General features: G+C 33.4%; 1 protein-coding gene and 2 long non-coding RNA genes across 3 annotated transcripts; 2 read left to right on the top strand and 1 right to left on the bottom strand.

The window, feature by feature from the left end:
• Positions 1 to 1,321: 1,321 nt before the first annotated feature.
• On the bottom strand, positions 1,322 to 9,044 carry LOC106060429 (digestive cysteine proteinase 2-like). Its single transcript, XM_013218311.2, has 11 exons — positions 8,893 to 9,044; positions 6,931 to 7,080; positions 6,448 to 6,626; positions 6,285 to 6,356; positions 5,933 to 6,101; positions 5,282 to 5,471; positions 4,380 to 4,573; positions 4,084 to 4,175; positions 3,768 to 3,929; positions 3,493 to 3,682; positions 1,322 to 2,106 (listed from the first exon to the last, which is right to left on the bottom strand). The coding sequence occupies exons 1-11, from the start codon at positions 8,927 to 8,929 to the stop codon at positions 1,919 to 1,921; spliced, it is 1,623 nt and encodes a 540-aa protein (XP_013073765.2). The 5' UTR covers positions 8,930 to 9,044; the 3' UTR covers positions 1,322 to 1,918.
• Positions 9,045 to 17,185: 8,141 nt separating this feature from the next.
• LOC106060179 (uncharacterized) lies at positions 17,186 to 20,031 on the top strand. The gene is made up of 3 exons (XR_008777829.1): positions 17,186 to 17,259; positions 19,074 to 19,305; positions 19,836 to 20,031. It is a non-coding gene; the product is annotated as an uncharacterized LOC106060179 (long non-coding RNA).
• A 137-nt stretch (positions 20,032 to 20,168) lies between these two features.
• Positions 20,169 to 21,669, top strand: LOC129926227 (uncharacterized). The gene is made up of 3 exons (XR_008777857.1): positions 20,169 to 20,474; positions 20,607 to 20,745; positions 21,449 to 21,669. It is a non-coding gene; the product is annotated as an uncharacterized LOC129926227 (long non-coding RNA).
• The last annotated feature ends 167 nt before the right edge of the window (positions 21,670 to 21,836 follow it).

The following is a 21,836-nucleotide window of genomic DNA, read 5'->3' as shown; positions in this document are numbered from 1 at the left end:
AAAACTATTGGATAATCATTATATGACATTAGTTAGGCCAGGTTCACATTGAGCTTCACCTTCACTTTTACCTATCCCTTGGTGCGCTGGACCGTTGGGGCACCACACACGATCTGTCAACCTTCTTTCTTCATTCTTTTCTGTCATTTGCCTTTGATAGATTTTCATTCTATTCTTTCTGGAAATATTGAAACCTGCCTGGGTGGACCATTTCAGGGGAGATTTTGAGTTTGTGTTTCCAAACAAACTGTCTTTGTAGCCTTGTTTTTTTAATGACATTGTATTAAAAACACATTTAGTATGTGACAGTATCTTACACATTTTTGAAAAGGAGGTTAGGTGGACTCAATATGATATTAACAAAAGTCAAGGTTTAATCATTTTGTTTAATTCATATTACTAGTTTTGCTTAACAAATCTCAGGGCTTTTTTTTTTTGTGATGGTACGCACCGGTACTGCATACCGGCACCTTTATGAAAAAATTATTACTTTTCTTGTATTTTAACATATATTATTAGGCAATCAACTACTGAGTACCGGCACCTATTTTTTTTTTTACAAAAAAAAAGCACTGACAAATTCATTTAATCGAATTCAACACTGTTTTTCAAACACAAAATATTGTTAGAGTTACCGGTAATAAATTAAAATTGTTGGAATTTCAATAAAAGATTATTGAGCTTTATACACTAAGGAGTTTTATTGTGTTCATGTGAGGACAAAGAATAAGCTATCTTTTATCACAACTGAAGATTTCTATAGGTAGGATATTTATTACAACTTATTTTTAACTTTTTTTTAAAATTGAAATTCAGTAAAAAAAAAAAAAAGTTAATTATAAAACAAAACAGCAATTTTCTGTACACTTCTACCAAGCATTTTACAGCAGTTGGGAATTAGGGAAATTCATCCCATTAGTGCTGCTCTGACTAAAATCAGGCTAGGTAACGAATATCACATGACCACATCCAGTCAGTTGAGCAGACGACAAATGGTAAGAAAGTAGTGAGAGAACAAAATTTCTTGTAGCATTTCTTAACTCTTAGTGTGGAGAATTGACAGGCAATGAGAAAAGCTAAAATGATATTAGAGATAAGATGTTTAATTAGAAAACTTTTTTTACTTTGTACATGTTTGTGTGGATATTTATTTATACTTCTACTCTTTTCTTTGTTTCTGTATACACCAAGTAGTTGATAGATCTATACATTTTTTCTGCTTAGGGCAAGAATTTGAAGGAAAGTCTTTAAAGTTTGAGATTTAGAGTTAAAATCATGATAAATGCTGCATGTTGAAAAACAAAAATAAGGTCATAAGCAATTTTTCATTGTAATTCTCATTCAATTTTATTAGACTACAGAAATACAAATACACAATATCTGTCAAATTATGGAACAATAAAACAAGCATCACAAAGTCGTCATTCACAACAGATGATCCAAAAACAAATCTTGGTATAAAACAATTAAGGCACTACAACAAACAGCTCAAGATTTTGTAAAAAGACACATATACATGTATTCGTATAAAATATATGGTAAAATCATCATCTACATCAATAGACCCATGATTCTTTATTATGACAAAGAAAATCATTAATCAAGAAAGTCAATTATAATTATGTATTCCTGTTGACTATTATTTGACTTTTCTTCAACAAAAAGAGATGGAATGTTACTGAAGCCTTTTATAAGAGCATGTTAGTCAAGCCTAAAAATTTATGTTCATGCACAACTACAGTTTTTCTATGCTTTCAACATTGAAAATATCCCATGTTAAAAAAATATGAACATTGAAAATAATTATTTATTTATTTTTGACAAAATATTTTGTGCTCAAAAAAAGAGAATAGAAAATACAAAGAACATTGAAGAGATCATGGCATTTTGAACGACAAATTAGAAGTTCATGAATAAACTATTTGATTTCAACATACGTAGCTGCAGTGGTGACACCACAGTTGTTATTTTTCTGAGACATCAGTACATAACCATCATTACCCCAATAAGTAGACCATGAATTTTTGACAAGCCAGTAGTCCTCTCCATTTAGGGTACCATAGCCTACTGCAAGTACAGCATGATCTAGACCATCAGGATCACTTCCTAAAATTAAAAATTGTTTTAAGTAATTTAAACTTTTGAAAAACTACAACACTACTAATACTATAAACATAAAGAAATACTTATTCAAACAAAGAACAATGCATAGAATACTTACTAGACATGACCTAAAATTAAAATGATAGGTAAATCTTTTTAAACCTTTAAGCACAGTCTTAAATCTGTAATTATTTTTGTTTAATATGCATAATTTATAACCTTTAATTCTTGTATACCAGATCTAACTAATTTCACAATTTCAGGCCTTTCTAAGAAAGGTTCCAACATGACAAAAAAATAGAAAAGACTATTTTGGAGTATGTTTTCAATTTATCCTTTACTTTGCTATTTAAAACAATTCACTTGCATAATGAACTAATAAGCAGAAGCCCCAAACAAGTTTGTCAGTCCAATTGTGGCAATTAGTAATATAGGTCAATTTGACATCAGGAAGCATTAGGTTTATTTTTAGAATATCAGAATTATTAATTTCTGATGGGGTTATTACAGAGTTAAAATTTGAAAAGATATTGTTCTAAATGCTAAATGTGCATAAAAAATGTGTTTTATAGATAAGTGTGTACTCAGTCAATGGGTGGAGTTTTCAATGCAATGGACAATCAATAGATAAATACTATTCGAGACTAACAAAAAATATATAGAAATAAACTGTTTAAAAACCTGGACCAATCAAAATATGTAAACAAGCAGAAATGTAGAGCATAAAAAAAAAAGTTCAAATGTCACTGTGACTCCTACAAAAGTCTAAGAAACTATACAAAGAGCCAGTTAGTCAGTTGTTATAACAATTTTCAGTCTAAAATATTCAGTCTACTTTGTATTGAATTATTTACTGCAATTTCTACATTATTTCACTCTTTTTACAAAGCTTACGTCATATTACTCTGTCTGTCTGGTCAAAAGTTTGTGCATGTTATTTCTCCAACACCCAATCTCGGATTAAGCTGAAATTTTGCACAATTATTTCTTTTACATGCCAAACACAAGAATCAATAAAAAAAAACTAACCAATTAGTTAATTAACTATTGGTAATTACCGGTAATTATTTTTGTTTTGAATCTCGAACAAGGGAAGAAATTTTCCTTGACTGATAAAGTGGTAACAGGTATAAGTTGAATTAGTCCCCTTTATTGTTTGCAGAAAACAAATGTAAATAACTACAAATAACTATAAAGCCTATTTTCATATGCATGATATTCTTATTGTGAATTGTGATTAAAGATCATTAAACATCCAACACACAAAGTAATTAAAATATCATCATGAACCTATTACAACACACATCATCAGTATTCTCATTGATACATGACTTATTTTGTTTCAAACAGCCAGAGCATGCAAAAAAAAAAAAAAAAATGATTACTCACTGCATTCTGGTTCATAGTAGACTCCATTGGCATAAAAGCTTAATGACTTGTGGGATGCATCAATGGCAACTGAAATAGGACCTTTGTTAAAGACAGCCACCTTCAAAGCAGACAAATCCCCTTGAGGTAAGGTAGTAAAGTTGGCAAGCTGTACAACAGGCTTCACAAGTTTACTCAAGCAGAAACCATCCTGAAGACAGTTTGAACATGTGAATATTTTTTTTCATTAGAACATGAACAATAAAGCCTAAATTGTGAAATGTCAGTGCACTTACAATGGCCAAATACTGTCCATATTGTTCTTCACTTGTGAGTCCTCCATTCTGCATGATGTAACTATAAGCACGGAAATCTTCCCCTCCATCACAGCCATTATTACCGAATCCCCAGGAGCAATCAATCAATTGCTGTTGAGATAGTCTAACCAAATTGCCAGTCTGTAAAATTAAAAAAAAAATGTTTAACATTCTTCTACCAAATCAAGAATTTGTTAATATCAAAATTAAAGAAATAAAAACCAAATAAAATAAAATATTAATATCAAGTTTAAAGAAATAAAATGTAATAAAATAAAGAAAATGATTCAAAAACCTTCAGGAAATTTGCTCCCTCAATAGTGCCTGTTGTACCAAAGCTCCAACAAGAACCACATATGGCTTGATCTTTTACTGGAGTAACAGCACCTTTAAAAAATTTTTATGTGATATTACTACCACCAAATACAGAGTTATATATATATATATATATATATTTTTTTTTTAAAGGTGGGGGAGGGGGGGGGGGGGGTTATAAGGAAAACAGAGTGGAATATAAATAAAAGTCAATTGCTTTGATTTATCACAAAATATTAAGACTCTAAGTAACTATTATTTTCTGTAATTTCCTACCCAGAAGCCTCCAATCCCACTGATCAGGAACATCCTGCTTGTTCATTTCGTTCATTGAAAACTTTTTACCACCATGCTCAACATGTGAATAACGATATCCTCTTAAAGCTTTCATTTCTTTAGCAGTACGATCGGCAAGATGATTCACAGCTAAGGTATAGGTGAGACCAGCTCTGTTCTTTGAGTGGATGTACCTGAAAAAAATTAACAAAATATGTTATGCACAACAGTAATTAGACTTTTCTTTTTCATTGTTATTTAAATGTTAAATTTTTTTTTTCAAGTTCATACTGATTGTCAACCAGTTTTAAAAAGCATCAACTATGTAATAAACCCTCAGTTATTAAAACAAACCTTTTCTAGATTGAATTATGTTTGGAACGCCCTTAGTTAATTTACTTAGAAAATGTTAGATAACAATTACAATAAGTGCTCTATTTTATTGCTTGGTAACAGGTTTACTCATTTAAAATGTTTTTAAAGAGCTATTTGCTACATGGAAGCGTGGTGGCTGAGTGGCAAAGTTCTGGGCTTCCAAACCGGAAGGCCCTGGGTTCGAATCCTGGTGAAAACTGGGATTACTAATTTAGAAATCTTTAGGGTGTACCTCTGAGTCCACCCCAGCTCTAATGACATTAGTTAGGAAAAGTAAAGACGGTTGGTTATTATGCTGGCAACATAACAACCTTGTTAACTGTGGGCCACAGAAACAGATGACCTTTACATCAATCGCCCTATAGACCACATGGCCTGAAAGGGGGGCTTTACTTTCTCTATACTATTTGCTATATCATGTTAATTAAGCTGACTTGAATAAAATAAACAGCGAAATATTTCAATACTTTGTGCTGCATTAAGGCTAACACTAAATATTCTTTTTAAAAAAAAAAAGGTAAAAATACCTTAAGTTTTGTCTGTAAACATGTTTTCGGGAGTCATGTTCATCTGATTTATACTGTTTTTTGTGAGATTTCTTGAAAATTTCAAAACCTTCATGAATATGGTCATCTTGATGGTGGACATATTCACGAATAGGATTCATCAGTACAACATGCTCACTTCCTGGTCCAGGAAAGGCTTGACATGTCAAATCTAAAAATAAATGTATCACAAGAACTGAACTGATCTGAGATATTTTCATATAATCCAATTAGTGTATTCCTTTTCAAAATCTTGACAGTCACAATTGAATGGTTTAATTCTAAAGTACAAGTTTAGACAACAAACAAACCTAGATAGTAGAAACAAACTTGTTTTAATTGTGCTTTACCTTGTAACAGTCTTAAACCACTATATCATAGAGCTCACACAATTTTAATTAGCTAATGTGTTACTACTGTTCAGAAGTAAAACATTACTTTTTTCTAAATGTGTTAGCTTATTATTTTTATTCTAAAGATCAAAACTTAAGCAGTTAAAAGGTTTTATAATGTTAATATGTTCTTGAATTTCATTTATGTGGCATAAAACTTTCACAACCAACTGCATCAATAAGTAATCTATTTTAAAAGGATAATTAAATACATTTCTATTAATTAAAACATCAAACTTACTTTTGGGGATAGCAAAATCATCATCATTGAACCTTGCTGGTGACTCCCATCTGGCATAATCTACATAATATTTATCAAAGTGAGATCCTAAAAGCGAGTCATAGCCCATCATTTCATAACGTACTGGGATTTGATCAGGAGATGTTGCCCAGAATGTATATGTGCTAATCTACAATTAGAAATAAATTAAAATGATAAGCTATGAATCTTTTCCCTCTTCATTTGGTATAGATATCCAAATTCTTGAACAAAAAAATCATTAAAAAATTTTTTAATTTATTTCTATGGAGATATATTATCTTGAATATTGCCATGTTTTAAATCCAAAAATGTATTGCTTTGTTTTATTTACCTTTTTACCATCTGTAACAACCTTTTGGAAAGCCTCTACACGACGTCCCTCTAGCCATTGCTGACCCAGATACTGGAATTGTAACAAGTAAGTTGAAATAATCAACAGATGTAAACATTAAACAATAAATATTATCCATATAGAGTCAGAAGAATAAACTTACAGAAAATCCAGTTAGATCAGGAATTATAGTGGTTAGAGTGGCTGGATTATCTGATGTCCCATTCACAGCAAAGCATGAGACTTGATTATAAATGGACTGTGTTGTAAATGGAATAACCTTCAAGTTTGTACCATATGGTAGACCAGGGGCATTGCTAAACTGAAGAGTTCTTTGAATGCCTTCATTAACAAAGAAATACATTTTTGTTGTCATTAACAGCTTATAACTAAGTTATATTAACATATAGACTTTTAAACATTTATTATAAAAGATATCAAGAAAAGAAATTATTTTTAACCTTCAGTAATATGTTTTTTATAGATTAATTTCAAAAACAAAATTAAGGTCTTCAAAAATAAAAAACAATATAAAAATGCCCAAGTATTTAAGATGTAATGGCCCACAAGACCTTTTATTTTATATAATAGGCTGTTGCAATTTTACATCATTAATGAGTATCTATACTGTTTGAATATGACGTACCATCATAGTAATCAACTCTGCTACGGGCATTTGGCGTATCAAGATAAGCCCTAAATGGTTCTACTATTTCAGCATAAGGAAGACGAATAAATCCCTCAGCTTTGTAAGTATCTTTGTAGACAGGAGGGTCTACTGCCCACGAGAATACAACTGAAAATATAAATATAAAAGAAAAATATTTATGAGCATTTAAGCAATGTGTAATATAGATAAATAAATAACTTAAACATTTGTTTCTATAAATAACATTATCTCTTAGTTCATTATGGTGATTGTTGAATAATAAGTGACATGGAGAGTATTAGATGTTAAGTAATTCTGGACATCGTAATGATGATGCCATGGGCAGTCTACATACGAAATTAAAATATGCCCCCATCCCATGCCTTTAAAAAAAATTGTTCCCTTATTTTCTGGAGTTTTTATTATAAGTATATCTATAGTTGCAGTATGTCAAGGTGCATGTGTCAACAGTTAAAACCTATTAGGCCTACTAATAATTTTAAAAGTCTAAATTTAACTTTTCACAGTAAATATTCCTAATAAAAAACATACATTTTCATTACAAGTTTTTATCAAATATAACTTTTTTTTTTTTTAGTAATTTTAATAACAAAACAAGAATTTAAACACCTTCCTTGATTTCAGAGGCAATTTTTTTTATAAAAGTGATTCTGAATCAAGTACTTGACTCATCTGATGTTTAATTGATATCATTGACAATGCTGATAGGCTTTCTTGTGACATCATCAATCTTACGTAATTTTTTAATTGTTTTAATTTTGTAAATGATGATTCTCATCACTAACACAAGTAGAGTTAGAAAAATTTGCAATACAATGTCTTCTAGGCTTTGTGCTGTTGTGAACAAGTTGAGGATAAAAAATTATTTCTACAATTATTTCAATACTTCAACACATCCATCTCAGGTATCAAAAAAATAAAATTTTATTGCTCTTAATATCAGCACAAAGTTCATTTCCATTTATATCAGATTGGTTTTCCACTGGATCAGTTAATTTTGACTATAAATTGGAACAATGTTTATGTGATTCATTGTTGCCCATATACTTTTTAAAGTTACTCTTTCAGACCTAGTGATCGATGGGGCAGATGATGTAAAGGTCATTTGTTTATATGACCCATGGTTAACGAGGGTGTCATCATGTCATCATTGTCATGTGGCTGGCACAACGACCAACTGCCTTTACCCCCAACTATGTCATTTTCTTTTTCTTATCCTAGAGATATTTCTGATTGCAGAAATTCTGTATTATGGTCTATAACAAAAGCAGATCCACAGAAACACTTTAAAGTTTTAAAGACAGCTTAGCCTGGCTTAGGCACCAGCACTAGCTTTAATTAATTTAATAGCATGAAAGATGCACTATTATGTAACTATATAAAAGCAATTTAAAATATATTTTATAGGGCTATAGGGCTAATACTATAGTTGTCTATAGACTGCTGTAATAGACTTAATAAATAGTTATTATTAAGTATACTATTTATTACTAAAGTAAAGTGTCTATTCGCAGCATTGGGCACTGGCATGATTATATTTCTAATATTTAGAATTTAGATATTATCATATTATGATAATTATACTTATTATTATGATTTAGATCTAGATCTATTTATCATTTTTGATTTTATGAAAACAAAAAAATCATAAAAATGTATTATTTATTATTATCAATTATTATCATTAATTTAATAATTAAATTATCAATATATCTATATATAAAATTAATAATATGTTAAAACTTAAAAATGTTACGTATCGTATGCCCACGCATAAATCATAATAAATTATGATTATTTAATCATTATGCTTAAAACTTAAATCTAAATTCTAGCTCTATTATGTAGATTCTACATTTACTACATTCAAATTAATGAAGTCGAATTGTAATAATGTTAAATAGATCTATAATAAATTTAATTCTGAATCGTACTCACACAAACAGGAAAGAAATGAAAGAAGGTATATCGCCATTTTAGAGTGAACATCACATGACCATTTTGTCACCTATATATAGTCACACTGAATGTCACATGACAAAGTCAGCGATTTGTCATGTGACGTCTTTAAATACATCCTCAGCATAATCTCCCCTATGAAAGATTTTCATAAATGGAATCGTCACTAGACTATAATGAAATGCAATAGTCGAAAGAAATTCGATCAATCTCAGATAAGAAAATCCAGAAGAATCACACTAGCGGAGACGTTTTGAAATGTTTTCTTCAAAAAGTTTTAAATCATATTGTTGCATACGCTTCTTGCAAAATCGGTCTGCTTTTGACAAGGTTTTATTAGAAGATGAAACGACGTCTAGGCTCTTACTTAAGATATTTTAATTTGTAAACATTGGTATTATTCAGACACTGATTATTAAGCCTAACTACAATGAAAATAAAACGTTTTATTTCATCGCCCCCCACCCCCCGTTATTGGTCCAAACAGCTAGTAGCCTACAACTCAATGTAGATCTACATCTATATTATATATTCCTATAGCCTAATGATCCAAATTTTCTACGCTTTACTAACAGCCATTTAATATTTAAAGGAAAATGTTTTTAACATTGAGTTTTTAATTACTAGTTTTACTTACAGGACGAGGTATTTGACTAAACAACAATATTTATATGTAAATTCAGTCAGAAATATGTAGACGCCTATGGAAAAACCCTTGGCAATAGCTTGCGCGCCGCTCCATTTTTTCTTATTAAAAGTTTCCAAAATAGCTTCTTATGTCCAAATATCTTCTTTTTTTTTTAAATAATAGTTTTCAAAGGATAATGGAATAATTAGAATTTAAATAAAATATTAAAATATTTGAGTAGTTTTTTAACTTAAAATTTCAATAATGAAGGTAACCTTGGAATAATGATTTGAGAACACCCTACATTCGGCCGCCTGCGTGCAATGCACAGATTGCACAATAGGTAGCGGCGGCCCTGAACAGACATATAGATCTATGGCTATGGCTAATGACTATATGCATAAATAAATAAAAAATAATAATTTGTGTGCACTTTATAGCACTGCAGAAAGTCTTGTCAACAGTAACACAATAGGTGTTTCGCAATTTTGTATTTTTTCTTTACTCTTTATTTCAAACTCTCTCCCTAATCATCCTAGTTTCAATGTTTCAATGTTTCAATGCTGCCTTTTCAAAAGCGATTCTTTTAAGTTGCTCGAGTCTGAATTCAAACTCGAGCCTCCATAAGGTTGCGTGCAGAGGGGGGAACTGCTGTGTGGGTAACATCATTCCGACCATAAACAATGCCCAGGCTTTCATTCGCTTTTTCAAAACCCTAACCCCAAAACTATCTATCTCCATTCCAGATTTCATGTAGGTCCAAAACTAAAATCCGAACCACCCTCGTAAGAGATATGCTATTCGCAGACGATGCAGCGGTAGTGGCACACTCACAAGAGGAGCTTCCGTCACTAATGTCCCGCTTCTCTCAAACCTGTAAAGAGTATGGCCTAACCATTCGGCGCATTGGACGGCAAGCTGTCTCCACAAAGATCTGTCAGTGACAATGTCTGAAGCCTCCTCCCACCTGGTGTCCACTGTTCTGAGGTCCTCCATGAAAGTGAGGCGCCAAGTTATACCAGGACGTCCCTGTTTGCGCTTTCCTCGTATCGGCCTCCATGTCAACGCAACTCTTGGAATGCGTAGTTCATTTTGTCGGAGAACATGTCTCACAAACCTTTTGCGACACTGTCACAACCTCACTCAGAGTTCGGCTTCCAGTTCGGTAAAGGATTTCCTTGTTTGAGACCCGATCTGTATGATTAAATCCGTCTCAGCCATTTTTGTTGAGCCACATTTAGTCTTTTCTCAATTTTGGCAGATGACTTCCACGTCTCACATGCATATGTTGCTGTTGGGATGACGATTGTGTTAAGAAGGTGTATTTTTATGTCTCAAATCCAATGGTTTGGCTTGTACAAATAGGCTGCAGCCTTTGGAAAATGCTCCCTGCCTTTCCTATTCAGCACGCTGCATCATGCTAGGCATCCCCATCGTTTGTAATGATGCTGCCAAAGTACGTGAACTAGTCTAACTCTTCAAGCTTTGACTCGCCAAGTCTAATGGGGGCACCTTTTGTCTTATATCCCACTCGCAAAATTTTAGTCTTATCCAAGTTTATGCGGAGGCCAATTTTGGGTACCTCTCTATCTAGGCTGTCAATTTCTTGTATGTAATTATTTGTAGCCCCGAGTAGTGCAACGTCATCGGCAAGTCCAAGTCTGTCATTCGGTTTTGTTCACGCCATGGAATACCGGTACCAAAGGCAGTCTGGTTCATTGCTCTCCTCATTATGTAGTTGATGGCTAGGAGGAAGAGAAAGGGAGATAAGATGCACACCTGTCTCGATGCTAAAAAAAACTCAGTTGTTCGTTCTTTTGTTTTAATGCAGCAACTAGATTGACTGTATAGGTGTCGTAGAATCTGGACGAATCTTTCTGGGATGCCGTATTCTCTAACTATTTTCCATAGTTTTTCTCGGTGGACACTATCAAACGCTTTCTTAAAGTCTACGAAAATTATCGTTAGCTGTTGTTGGTACTCGAGACTTTGTTCTATGATATTTCCTAGAACGAAGATCTGCTCTGAACATAATCTGCCTCTTCGGAAGCCTGATTGCTCTTCTCTGAGCCTCTCATCTACAGAATGCTGAAGAGTACTTTATATATAAAAAAATTGTATTTTTTTTACTGATTTCATAACGTTTAAAACATGTTTATCCAACAGTAACTAAAGTGTACTTTTGTCTTTAATATTTAAGTGTGCATAGTGTATTTTTAAAACTAAATTGAAATCGCTGTTAGTGTTATTTAATAACTTAACAATGAGAAAATTCACAACTCTATAAAGCTGTAACTGAATTTGAAAAAGAATGTTTTCCATAGAAAGTCTCCTAATGAATAGGCTACTATCTCATCATATTGGTTAATTCGAAGTCATTGTTGTATGATTTCTTGTTTAGTTTGTGTGTAAAGAAATGTGTGAATTCGGCTAACCCGTATCACAAACTCCCCCAATTTTATTTTAAATACTTATCACTATAGGCCTATATAAAGATTAGAATTTGCTCAAGTCTAGTAAGTACATGGCCTGAACGAAACTGAACAACGGATTTGGACTTCGCTAACGTCGTTACACTACTCGGGTCTACAAGTAAATACCTACATGAAATGACTGAGAGCCTAAATAGAGAGGCAGCCAAAATAAAAAGAGAAATGTGAAGAACTGTAGATGCCTTGTCAAGAAAACTGTAAGAACTGAAAATGAGGATTTGGAACTCCATAACAAACTAAACAAGGACGCCCTACTGTTGGCCACTAAATAATACACAAGTTTGTGCCACAAGCGTAAGAAGGTTTGATTTGACATGGCTCAATAGTGCACACACAATAAATCAGCGTTAACCTACATAGATTATTAACACATACACTAGACTGTACACCGGCTAGACTAGAGCCATTTATAGTTACCTTCAATAGGAACTGATGTAGACGAGAAACAAATAGAATGAAAGCTAGGAAACATGTTAGTTTAACACTCAGGAAACATGTTAGTTTAACACTCAGGAAACATGTTAATTTTAACTCAGGAAACATGTTAGTTTAACACTCAGGAAACATGTTAGTTTAACACTCAGGAAACATCTATGTTTAACACTCAGGAAACATGTTAGTTTAACACTCAGGAAACATGTTAGTTTAACACTCAGGAAACATGTTAGTTTAACACTCAGGAAACATGTTAATTTTAACTCAGGAAACATGTTAGTTTAACACTCAGGAAACATGTTAGTTTTAACTCAGGAAACATGTTAGTTTAACACTTAGGAAAAAAAGCGAGCTAAAGTCACTGATAGATAAAAAAAAAACAATAGTATCTGCAATATGGGCTCACTCAATACTGTGAAGAGTCAAAAGCTGAATTGGTTCGGTCCTATTCTAAGACATGACTGACTTTCAAAAGTCTCATCCTTCAAGGTCCAGTGGAAAAAAGACAAATAAGTCTGGCTGGACAAAGTAAAAGAATGGACCCCGGCCTCTCACTTGATAACCTGCTAGGAACAGCTGCTGACCTGGAAAATACCCTGGATGGCAAGTGCATGCTAGAGATCAGAATAAAACTGGACATCTGGATGGTAGAATGGTTAGTTCGCTTGGCACTGCGTTGCTGCTATGTGGAGTTGTATCGGAGGGTCACTGGTTTGTGCACAGGTCAGTGCAGTCCCTTATTTCGTTACATTTAATTGACCATTTTCTTTCATAAAAATGTAGTCCCTAGTGCTGCCTTTATATAGGACACATTCATCATGACTGTGAAAAGCGGAATGATTTGGTTCCTCGAACTGTCACAGCACTCAATGGACAGATGAGATGAGAGAAAATGTTTAAAATGTTTCATTATCATTAGTTTAAGTCTTTGTATCATTATCATTAGTTTAAGTCTTTGTATCATTATCATTAGTTTAAGTCTTTGTATCATTATCATTAGTTTAAGTCTTTGTATCATTATCATTAGTTTAAGTCTTTGTATCATTATCATTAGTTTAAGTCTTTGTATCATTATCATTAGTTTAAGTCTTTGTTTCATTATCATTAGTTTAAGTCTTTTTACTTTAGTTTATGTACCTCTTTATTATACATTTCACGTCTGAAGCACATTTATCCTCATGTTCTCATTAAACAGTTCAGTGTTCATTGGCTGACCGGACGTCCGACATGAAAAGGACATGTCGGACTTTTTAAGAAGTGTCTTTCGTTCGGCAAGCGTTTGCCTAAAGTGAGAAAATGTCTGCCTTTCCCTCTGTCTGTATGTTACTGGCACATCATTCATCATTCAAATTCTATTCTTCATTCTGGTTTAAGCATACACACAAAAAAAATCACAAAGCATTTAGGCCTATAGTCATGCATGCAGTGCATAAACGAATAGATATTGATGGTTGTGTAGGTGTCTGGTAACCCTGTGTGCTCCACAGCAAAAGTCTAGGTTCACTTGTCAGATCAACTGAATTGTATTGATGTGTTTATTTATTTATTCAATTATCTATTTCTGTCTCTCGCTCATCCTTTATTGATGCATGTGTAGCCACAGAGTGAAGACCCAACACAATACCAATGTTCATCGTTCTTCATATATCTTTTAGCTATCGAACAAAACTTGGAAGCTAATCAAATAAACATTTATAAACAAAACTAGACACAACTTCAAATAGTGTAATAGCCTATAGGATTTATTATGTTGACTTGGACCATTTCCCTATACCAGTTTCTATGGATAATTATATCTAGTAAGTAACTAAAATGTTTAAATAGCATTGACAGCAATAACCATTAAAGTAATATCCAGTAGTGTATAAACAAATGGTGCAATAGTTTAAGCACAAAAATAACTATCAATTTACAAAATGTATTCAGTGTGGATTACATCCACTATTAGAGATGTTTATAAAATAAGAGGCAAATCCATAAATAGCAAGCTTTTTGCTGTACATTAATTATATTGTGGAAAATGAATGCAATCATAAGAAAGAATAGTTTTGAAACTAATCAATAGAAGTCTAAGATGTTTAATGTGACTTAGAAATTAACCTTTTCTCTACGTCAGTTTTAAGCATGTTTTCCTTTTCTTTTCTGAACAACTGAAGCAACACATTTTGTCCTGGCCAAGACATCGATGTCTATAGCAGTGGTGACAAGTGACAAGACACAGACAAGGCTAAGAATATTTCGGGACTCACCAAGACGTCTTGTTGAGAGACTCAACTCAAAATTTGAAGCCACCACTGTAAGTTTAAATACAAAATAAAGCTAAGTTACTTACAAGTTTCGAACTAGAATGCTAAGACATTATTATGTAAACGTCTTGGACTTTGTTTCGAGGATGTCTTTTAAAATGGTTATCAGCAAGCCGCATCTCTGCGAAAGGTTTGGTCTTAGTGTAGAAAATATAATAATTTTTATCCTTAATTTTTTTTTCAGAACGAATCCGACTCATTGGTGGTACCCGGAGGAGGGAAGGTTCGATAACTCGACCTACCTATTAGGCCTATATGTCCACATTTTGTTTTGTTTTATTGAGAAATTATACTTTTTGTGAAAATAATTATCTAGTAATCTAAATAATATGTAATTATTGATAATCTAAAATAAATCGTGTGCAACATGCATACAACTAATTCAGAGCTCTAGAAAGTAAGGGTATGATGCATAAAATGAAGGTAATTTATTGGAAACACAAAACATTTTTCGCTAACCGAAAAAAGTTTGTTACAATGAACATGGATATCGCGCCCCGTCTTTCTTTTATAGCCTTACTAGCCTGACATTACCCGCGTCCTGCGGGTCTTAGTTTGTGTATTACTAATCTAGTGGATTGGATTTAGATGTATGTTAAACTTAGCTAATGATCCTTTCAAGTTTTTTCTCTTTCGCTACGAAAATAAAATTAATTTTGCGAAAATGGGTTTACCCAAGCCGATACATACATATCTATTAAAAACGAAAAGAGCGATAGCTTTATTAAATGAATGGGATTATAAAGTGAACAATTAAACGAAATAATTTTTAGTACGCGATTCATGAATGAATATAGATCTAGGCATATCTCAACCCAGCTTCGCAGCTTTCGTAAACGAATGCAGTCTATTAAAAATGCTTTAGAAAACCAAATTTGAATGTTTATTTGATCAAAATATGAAATGAATGGACTATAATTAGTATGTTCATGAGTTAAAGTATAAAACTATCTGTGCTAAGAGAAGTTTTATCATCTTAGAGTTGAATTAGAGTTTTATATCTAGGGATGAGATTATAAAGTAAGCGATTCATTACGGTATTGTCTAATGAAAGAATGTTTGTCAGGAAATCTGCAGTCACATAACGAACTAATTAATTCAAAAAATGCTTTTGAAACACAAAATTGAAGGTTAATTTTATTATATAATTAAATCAATGGATCTTCTTTTGTAGCTATTTTCATGTGTCAAAGTAAAAAGCTATCTGCGCAAAGTATATTTCTAAAAATTAGATCTAGGTCTATATCCTTTCGATCTTTTCTATGTCAACATTGTAGACATGGCCTAGATCCATAAAATACTATAGCTGTAATAGAGTCGGACAACTTTATTTTTTTTTTAGGGTCTTAAGTTTGTTTTAGGGCTACAATACATACACTAAGGTCTAAGTTGGTACCTAAGAAACATTCCTGCCAAGTTTTATCAAGATTGGTCAAGCGGTTTTGATGTCTATAAGTAACATACATACACCTCACATTCTACTTTATAGTATAGATATATTTGTCCTTCTAGAAACTGTAAAGATTCTTGACCCTACGAATATTCTTAGGGATAGCTGTTTTGTTCTGCTGACCAGCATTTGTTTATGCTATTAGTAAATGTCTCGCACCGAATAGACAGACAGACAGACAGATAGATAGATAGATAGATAGATAGATAGATAGATAGATAGATAGATAGATAGATAGATAGATAGATAGATATGTGGTTGTGTGGGTGGTGGAAGGACGGATAGATGGATGAAAAAAGTCTGCTCAAGTCAAAAGTTCTTGATCCGCCCTTAGATTATGTTCAAACCATTTTCTTGTACGACTGAATAACTCTTGGACATCTTGGATAAATGTGACGTACATAAACTGAGAGTTTCCTTGTTTCACATTTTCTTTATCATTCCAACCCAATTCCTTTATATCTATCGGGACGTTCTAGAGTAGTACTCCAGTGAGATTTAGAGTTTGAATTAGATACCACAGTACTGAGAGATGAGTCCATAGCCATTTATTATTTACATTTATTTAACTTCAGAGTGAAGACATAGCGATGGCAGCCTCCGCGTTCAACCAGTGGATCTCTATAACATTTGATGTCAGAAGAAGTGAATATTACGTCCTGGACAGAAAAACTTCCAAGATATTGGTAATACACTCTATAGGCCTGTAGTTTTCTTTTTGTTTTCTGCGCTGGCAAAGTTTGCGGAAAAACACGCAGGTCAAAATGGGTTCACACTGCACTTATCCTCAGTCGTAGGAATTAAAGACTTTGCCGTTAATTTATAGCTCAGTGATAGCAGAATGACGGATGGTTCTGTGCACAGTTATAACTTTTGAATGTGTATTAAATAAACTAGAATATTAATTTTATGAATTAAGAAAATAACTTTGTGAACAATGATGATTCTATTTATCATAACAGATTGTGTCTGACAAGTCTGGGCATGTGAATACAACACAAATTGTATTTGAAGGAATCTCTTTTGGAGTTACAAGTAATGGTCTGCCTCAAATTATAGTTCAGTTATTTACTTCATCAATTTTATCGTTGCGTAAAAAAGTCAAATATTTGCTAAGCAATGGACAAACACGAGGATGTCCGTACCTGGAAGAAAGCAAAAACAAAAAATAAAGATTTGTCACTTGTATCCATTACGCAACAAGCACAGAGGTATCAGTTTTATAATCATGAAGGATTAGATGAAATAGTAAGACATTGTTAGAATATTGTAGAACAGATAAGAAGTTCATAAACCATGCGACCTCGTTGTAAGTTGACCAGCAGTTGACTCTTGACCTCGTGTATTAGCATATTTTCTTTTTATGAAAAATGGCCAATGAATGAATTCATAATCTATATTCATATCTATCTATATTCATATTGAAATAAACTTTGAGGGAGACAACTCAACGATACAGATGTTTATTCACAGGACATCACAAACACAACACCAATGTCTGCCTTGAGTACAGCCTCTTCATAAGTTCTAGACTTGGGCGGAACTCTGTTGCTTTTCCCTAATGTAAACATCCTTCCAAGTCTAGTCTCTAACAGCGTGCACCTTCTGCACTATCTTGGAACTCGGTGTGCATGGCAGGGTTATAACAATATCAGATATACGCTCAGATGTTACTTTGTGTAGATATGTTAATGTAAAATAGAAAAATGCTGATAGGGTCTCTTTATAATCGTTCACACTAAATCACATCAAACTGATAAGATATAACCACACCATACTGATAGAAAATACTATTACATCATACTGATATAAGGCATAACCACATCTTACTGATATAAGACATAACCACATCATACTGATATAAGACATAACCACATCATACTGATATAAGACATAACCACATCTTACTGATATAAGGCATAACCACATCATACTGATATAAGACATAACCACATCATACTGATATAAGACATAACCACATCTTACTGATATAAGACATAACCACATCATACTGATATAAGACATAACCACATCTTACTGATATAAGACATAACCACATCATACTGATATAAGACATAACCACATCATACTGATATAAGACATAACCACATCATACTGATATAAGACATAACCACATCATACTGATATAAGACATAACCACATCATACTGATATAAGACATAACCACATCTTACTGATATAAGACATAACCACATCTTACTGATATAAGGCATAACCACATCATACTGATATAAGACATAACCACATCATACTGATATAAGACATAACCACATCTTACTGATATAAGACATAACCACATCATACTGATATAAGACATAACCACATCTTACTGATATAAGACATAACCACATCATACTGATATAAGCTATAAAAAAATCGTACATTTACGAATTGGCCCACTTCACCCCCCACCCTCTTAAGCACGTAATCTCCATGGGTTAAGAATAGTGGAACAAGATAGATTTTACATCTGTAAACGGTGCTATAGAACAAAACGACGACTTTGGAAAGTTGACCCTTGTAGTTAGTATCAATTGACCCTTGTAGGTAGTATCAGTTTACCCTTGTAGGTAGTATCAGTTTACCCTTGTAGGTAGTATCAGTTTAGCCTTGTAGGTAGTATCAATGCGTCTTTGAACGTGAAAAATAATAACTTAAATTATTCCAAACACATCGTCAGGTATCACTGCGAAAATAATTATATTTTAAGATTGAGGAAATATCAGTCAGTGAGTCAATGACTGAAATCTTCGACTTGTATGAATGTCACTGTCCTCAAATGTTTCTGTGTTAAGTTTCTTTTTAATTGTCTTTCCATTTGTTTAACAGAGTTGTCATATGATTGGTTAAGGCGCTCGTTGTATTGGGCGGATACCTCTTATCAGACGATATTTAAACTGGACATTTCTCGCGTCTGCTTAGCCTGCTCACCTCACATCTCACACCAACGAAGGGATGCCTGGACATCAGTACTACAAGGTCAGAGTCGAGGTATCATAACGCCTTTGATCACTGAAGATTTGGTACAGCCATGTTCAGTGGTTGTAGATCCTATAAGGCGGTAAGAATTAAGATATGTATTTAGGTGTTTTGGGTACCAATAATTTCGCTGGCCTTATCACTTTTCTCTCTTTTAATTTATGTTAACTTCTCATCACTTTACTTTCTATTAACTTCTGACAACTTCTCGTTTCTTGTTTCCTTTCATTTCTGATAAACTAAGAATCAAGATGAAGACTGCAAAGTTTGAAATGTACAAACGTCGAGTCCATCATTTCATTGTCTAATTAAACTGTACACTTAAAGAGAGAGAAAGAGAGGCAGACAGTGTCAGAGAGAGAAAGAGAGAGAGGAAGATAAAGATGGAATACTTCATCATGACTGTGTACACATCTTCTGACTCATTTACATATACGAGAATGTTCGGATATATTCTGCATCTCGATCTAGGATCTTATGAGATTTAAAAACAAAATCTAATAATGAAGGAAGGGAAATAACTGGACACTGAATACTTTCTTTGCTTATTATGTCCCTTAAAATGTACCTGTCATTAAAACAGTCATTTATGTATGAAATTCTCTATTTCAGTTTCTTATATTGGGCTGATGATGACACAGAAAACTTTCCCAATATTCAACGGTCTACGCTGGATGGAACTAACAGAACAGCTTTAGTGGATGGTTTGATAAGACCTACCGCTTTGACCCTTGACCATGACAAAAATATGTAAGAACCGGCCCGCAGGGCGAGCCTCCAGAGTCCTCTCCAGCGACTCCTAATACTATTCCCAGAAAGAATCTTTTCTAGTATACAAACTCTTAAAAGTTACGTATGAAACATTATTTTAAAAAAAAAGTCTTAACGTGCTAGCTTAAATGAGCTTACATTTATAGTTCAAACATATTGTTTCTTTTGTTTTCTTTCCCTGACACCAGAGTGGGAGCTTACATCGTTTCAAGAGACCCCAACTGGATAAGTTAGGAGGGATGTGGGGGACCGAACGAAATGTTTTTCGTCTGGAGGACACCACTGTTAAAATTTTGACTAACTATAGTCCTATAGTTTATAGCATACAAAGAGTTTCATGTCCTCAGACTTTACTGGCTGGAGAGACTTTCTAGTACATCTCTGATCAATAGATGTTATCTTGATCTACCCAAGCCTTGTATACCTACACGTGTCAGCACAGTTTATGAGAGTTATCTTAATGACTTGGACTTCCACCAGGTAGATCACTACTGACCACTAGTGTTTTGTGTGTATGAAACGATACTAAGCATTCAACTATGTCGTATGATCAGTTTGGGTGTATTATCGTTTATGTCACTATTCCATAATTTGCAATTTTATACCTCACAGGACATTTTGATTACTAGTGACCTCAGTTCTAATCGACTTGTCTTTATTGACATTAAAACTGACCAGATCATGCGACAGAACTGGGCAGGATCACCTTATGGAGTCTGTGTGGCTTCAGAAGACAGACAACCTTGGTTCGGTGAGTAAAGGCTGGATAATTTATTAGTTTACCAACAAATATGGTAAGCATGTGCGTTATTATTTATAGTTTAACTAAGCCCTAGTTTGTTTCTAATCATCTTCATCTTTCATTTTCGTTTCGTGGAACATAGAGCCTCTGTAAAAACACGTTTCTCGTGGAACATAGAGCCTCTGTAAAAACACTCTCCACGGTTTCGTGCTAGATTTTTTTTAATGGCTTCCCAGCTCTTTCCGGTCCTCTAAGCTTCCTCTAGTATACTGTGTCGCCACGTTCTTTTTGGTCTTCCTCTACGTCTTGTGCCCTGGGGGTTCCACTCTAAGGCCTGTCTAGCTCTGTTGTTGGTATAACAAAAACAAAGTTTCTTTCTAATAGACTTTGGCAATACATTTAAAAAGAAAATAAACTGAGAAGTCATTGTATGGGAGCTCACTCGAAAAGTGAGCTAGCATACAATGTATTAAAAACGTATTGGACTGAACCATGGCAGTCTAATGAGGGCGCTGCAAATGTTCACACACCTTACTCTTAGTTTCTACAGTATATTTGGAATCGAAATGAGATCCCCAATTTTTCAGCAAATATATTTATCCAACAATGTTTACAAGGCTTTGTCTTTGTCAATATTAAACTGCTGTTTTTTGAGCAACTTAAAAAATAACTTGACATTAGCTACGATGTTCATTTGAATATATTTTTCTAGATAATTCTAAAGATGCTGTTGATGTGGGTCTATCTACGTCATCATTTGTAACCATGTCAACCAAAGGCGTTATACTGTTAGCATCAGAAGCTCTTGGACTTTTCGTGGCTCCTAAGACATTCGCCATGGGTTCCTCCAGCTTTCTTCCAATACTGATCCTCAAAGAAAATGGCATCACCAAAATGGCTGCCGATGTCAACAGAAGACATTTGTTTTATTTTTCTGCATTAACAAAGGTCAGCACCGTAAACCCACTTCGTCCATGTCTAGTAACAGAATGACCACTTCTTCAATTTCTCTTTTGGTTTACAAAAAAATAAATTGTACAATAGTATAGCACACATATTTTCATTATTGCAATAGACATAACATTTAATTTGTGTGTGTG

The sequence above is a fragment of the Biomphalaria glabrata genome, chromosome 5 (genome assembly GCF_947242115.1).
Source record: "Biomphalaria glabrata chromosome 5, xgBioGlab47.1, whole genome shotgun sequence".
NCBI lineage: Eukaryota > Metazoa > Mollusca > Gastropoda > Planorbidae > Biomphalaria > Biomphalaria glabrata.
This window is presented reverse-complemented; position numbering and strand designations above follow the sequence as displayed.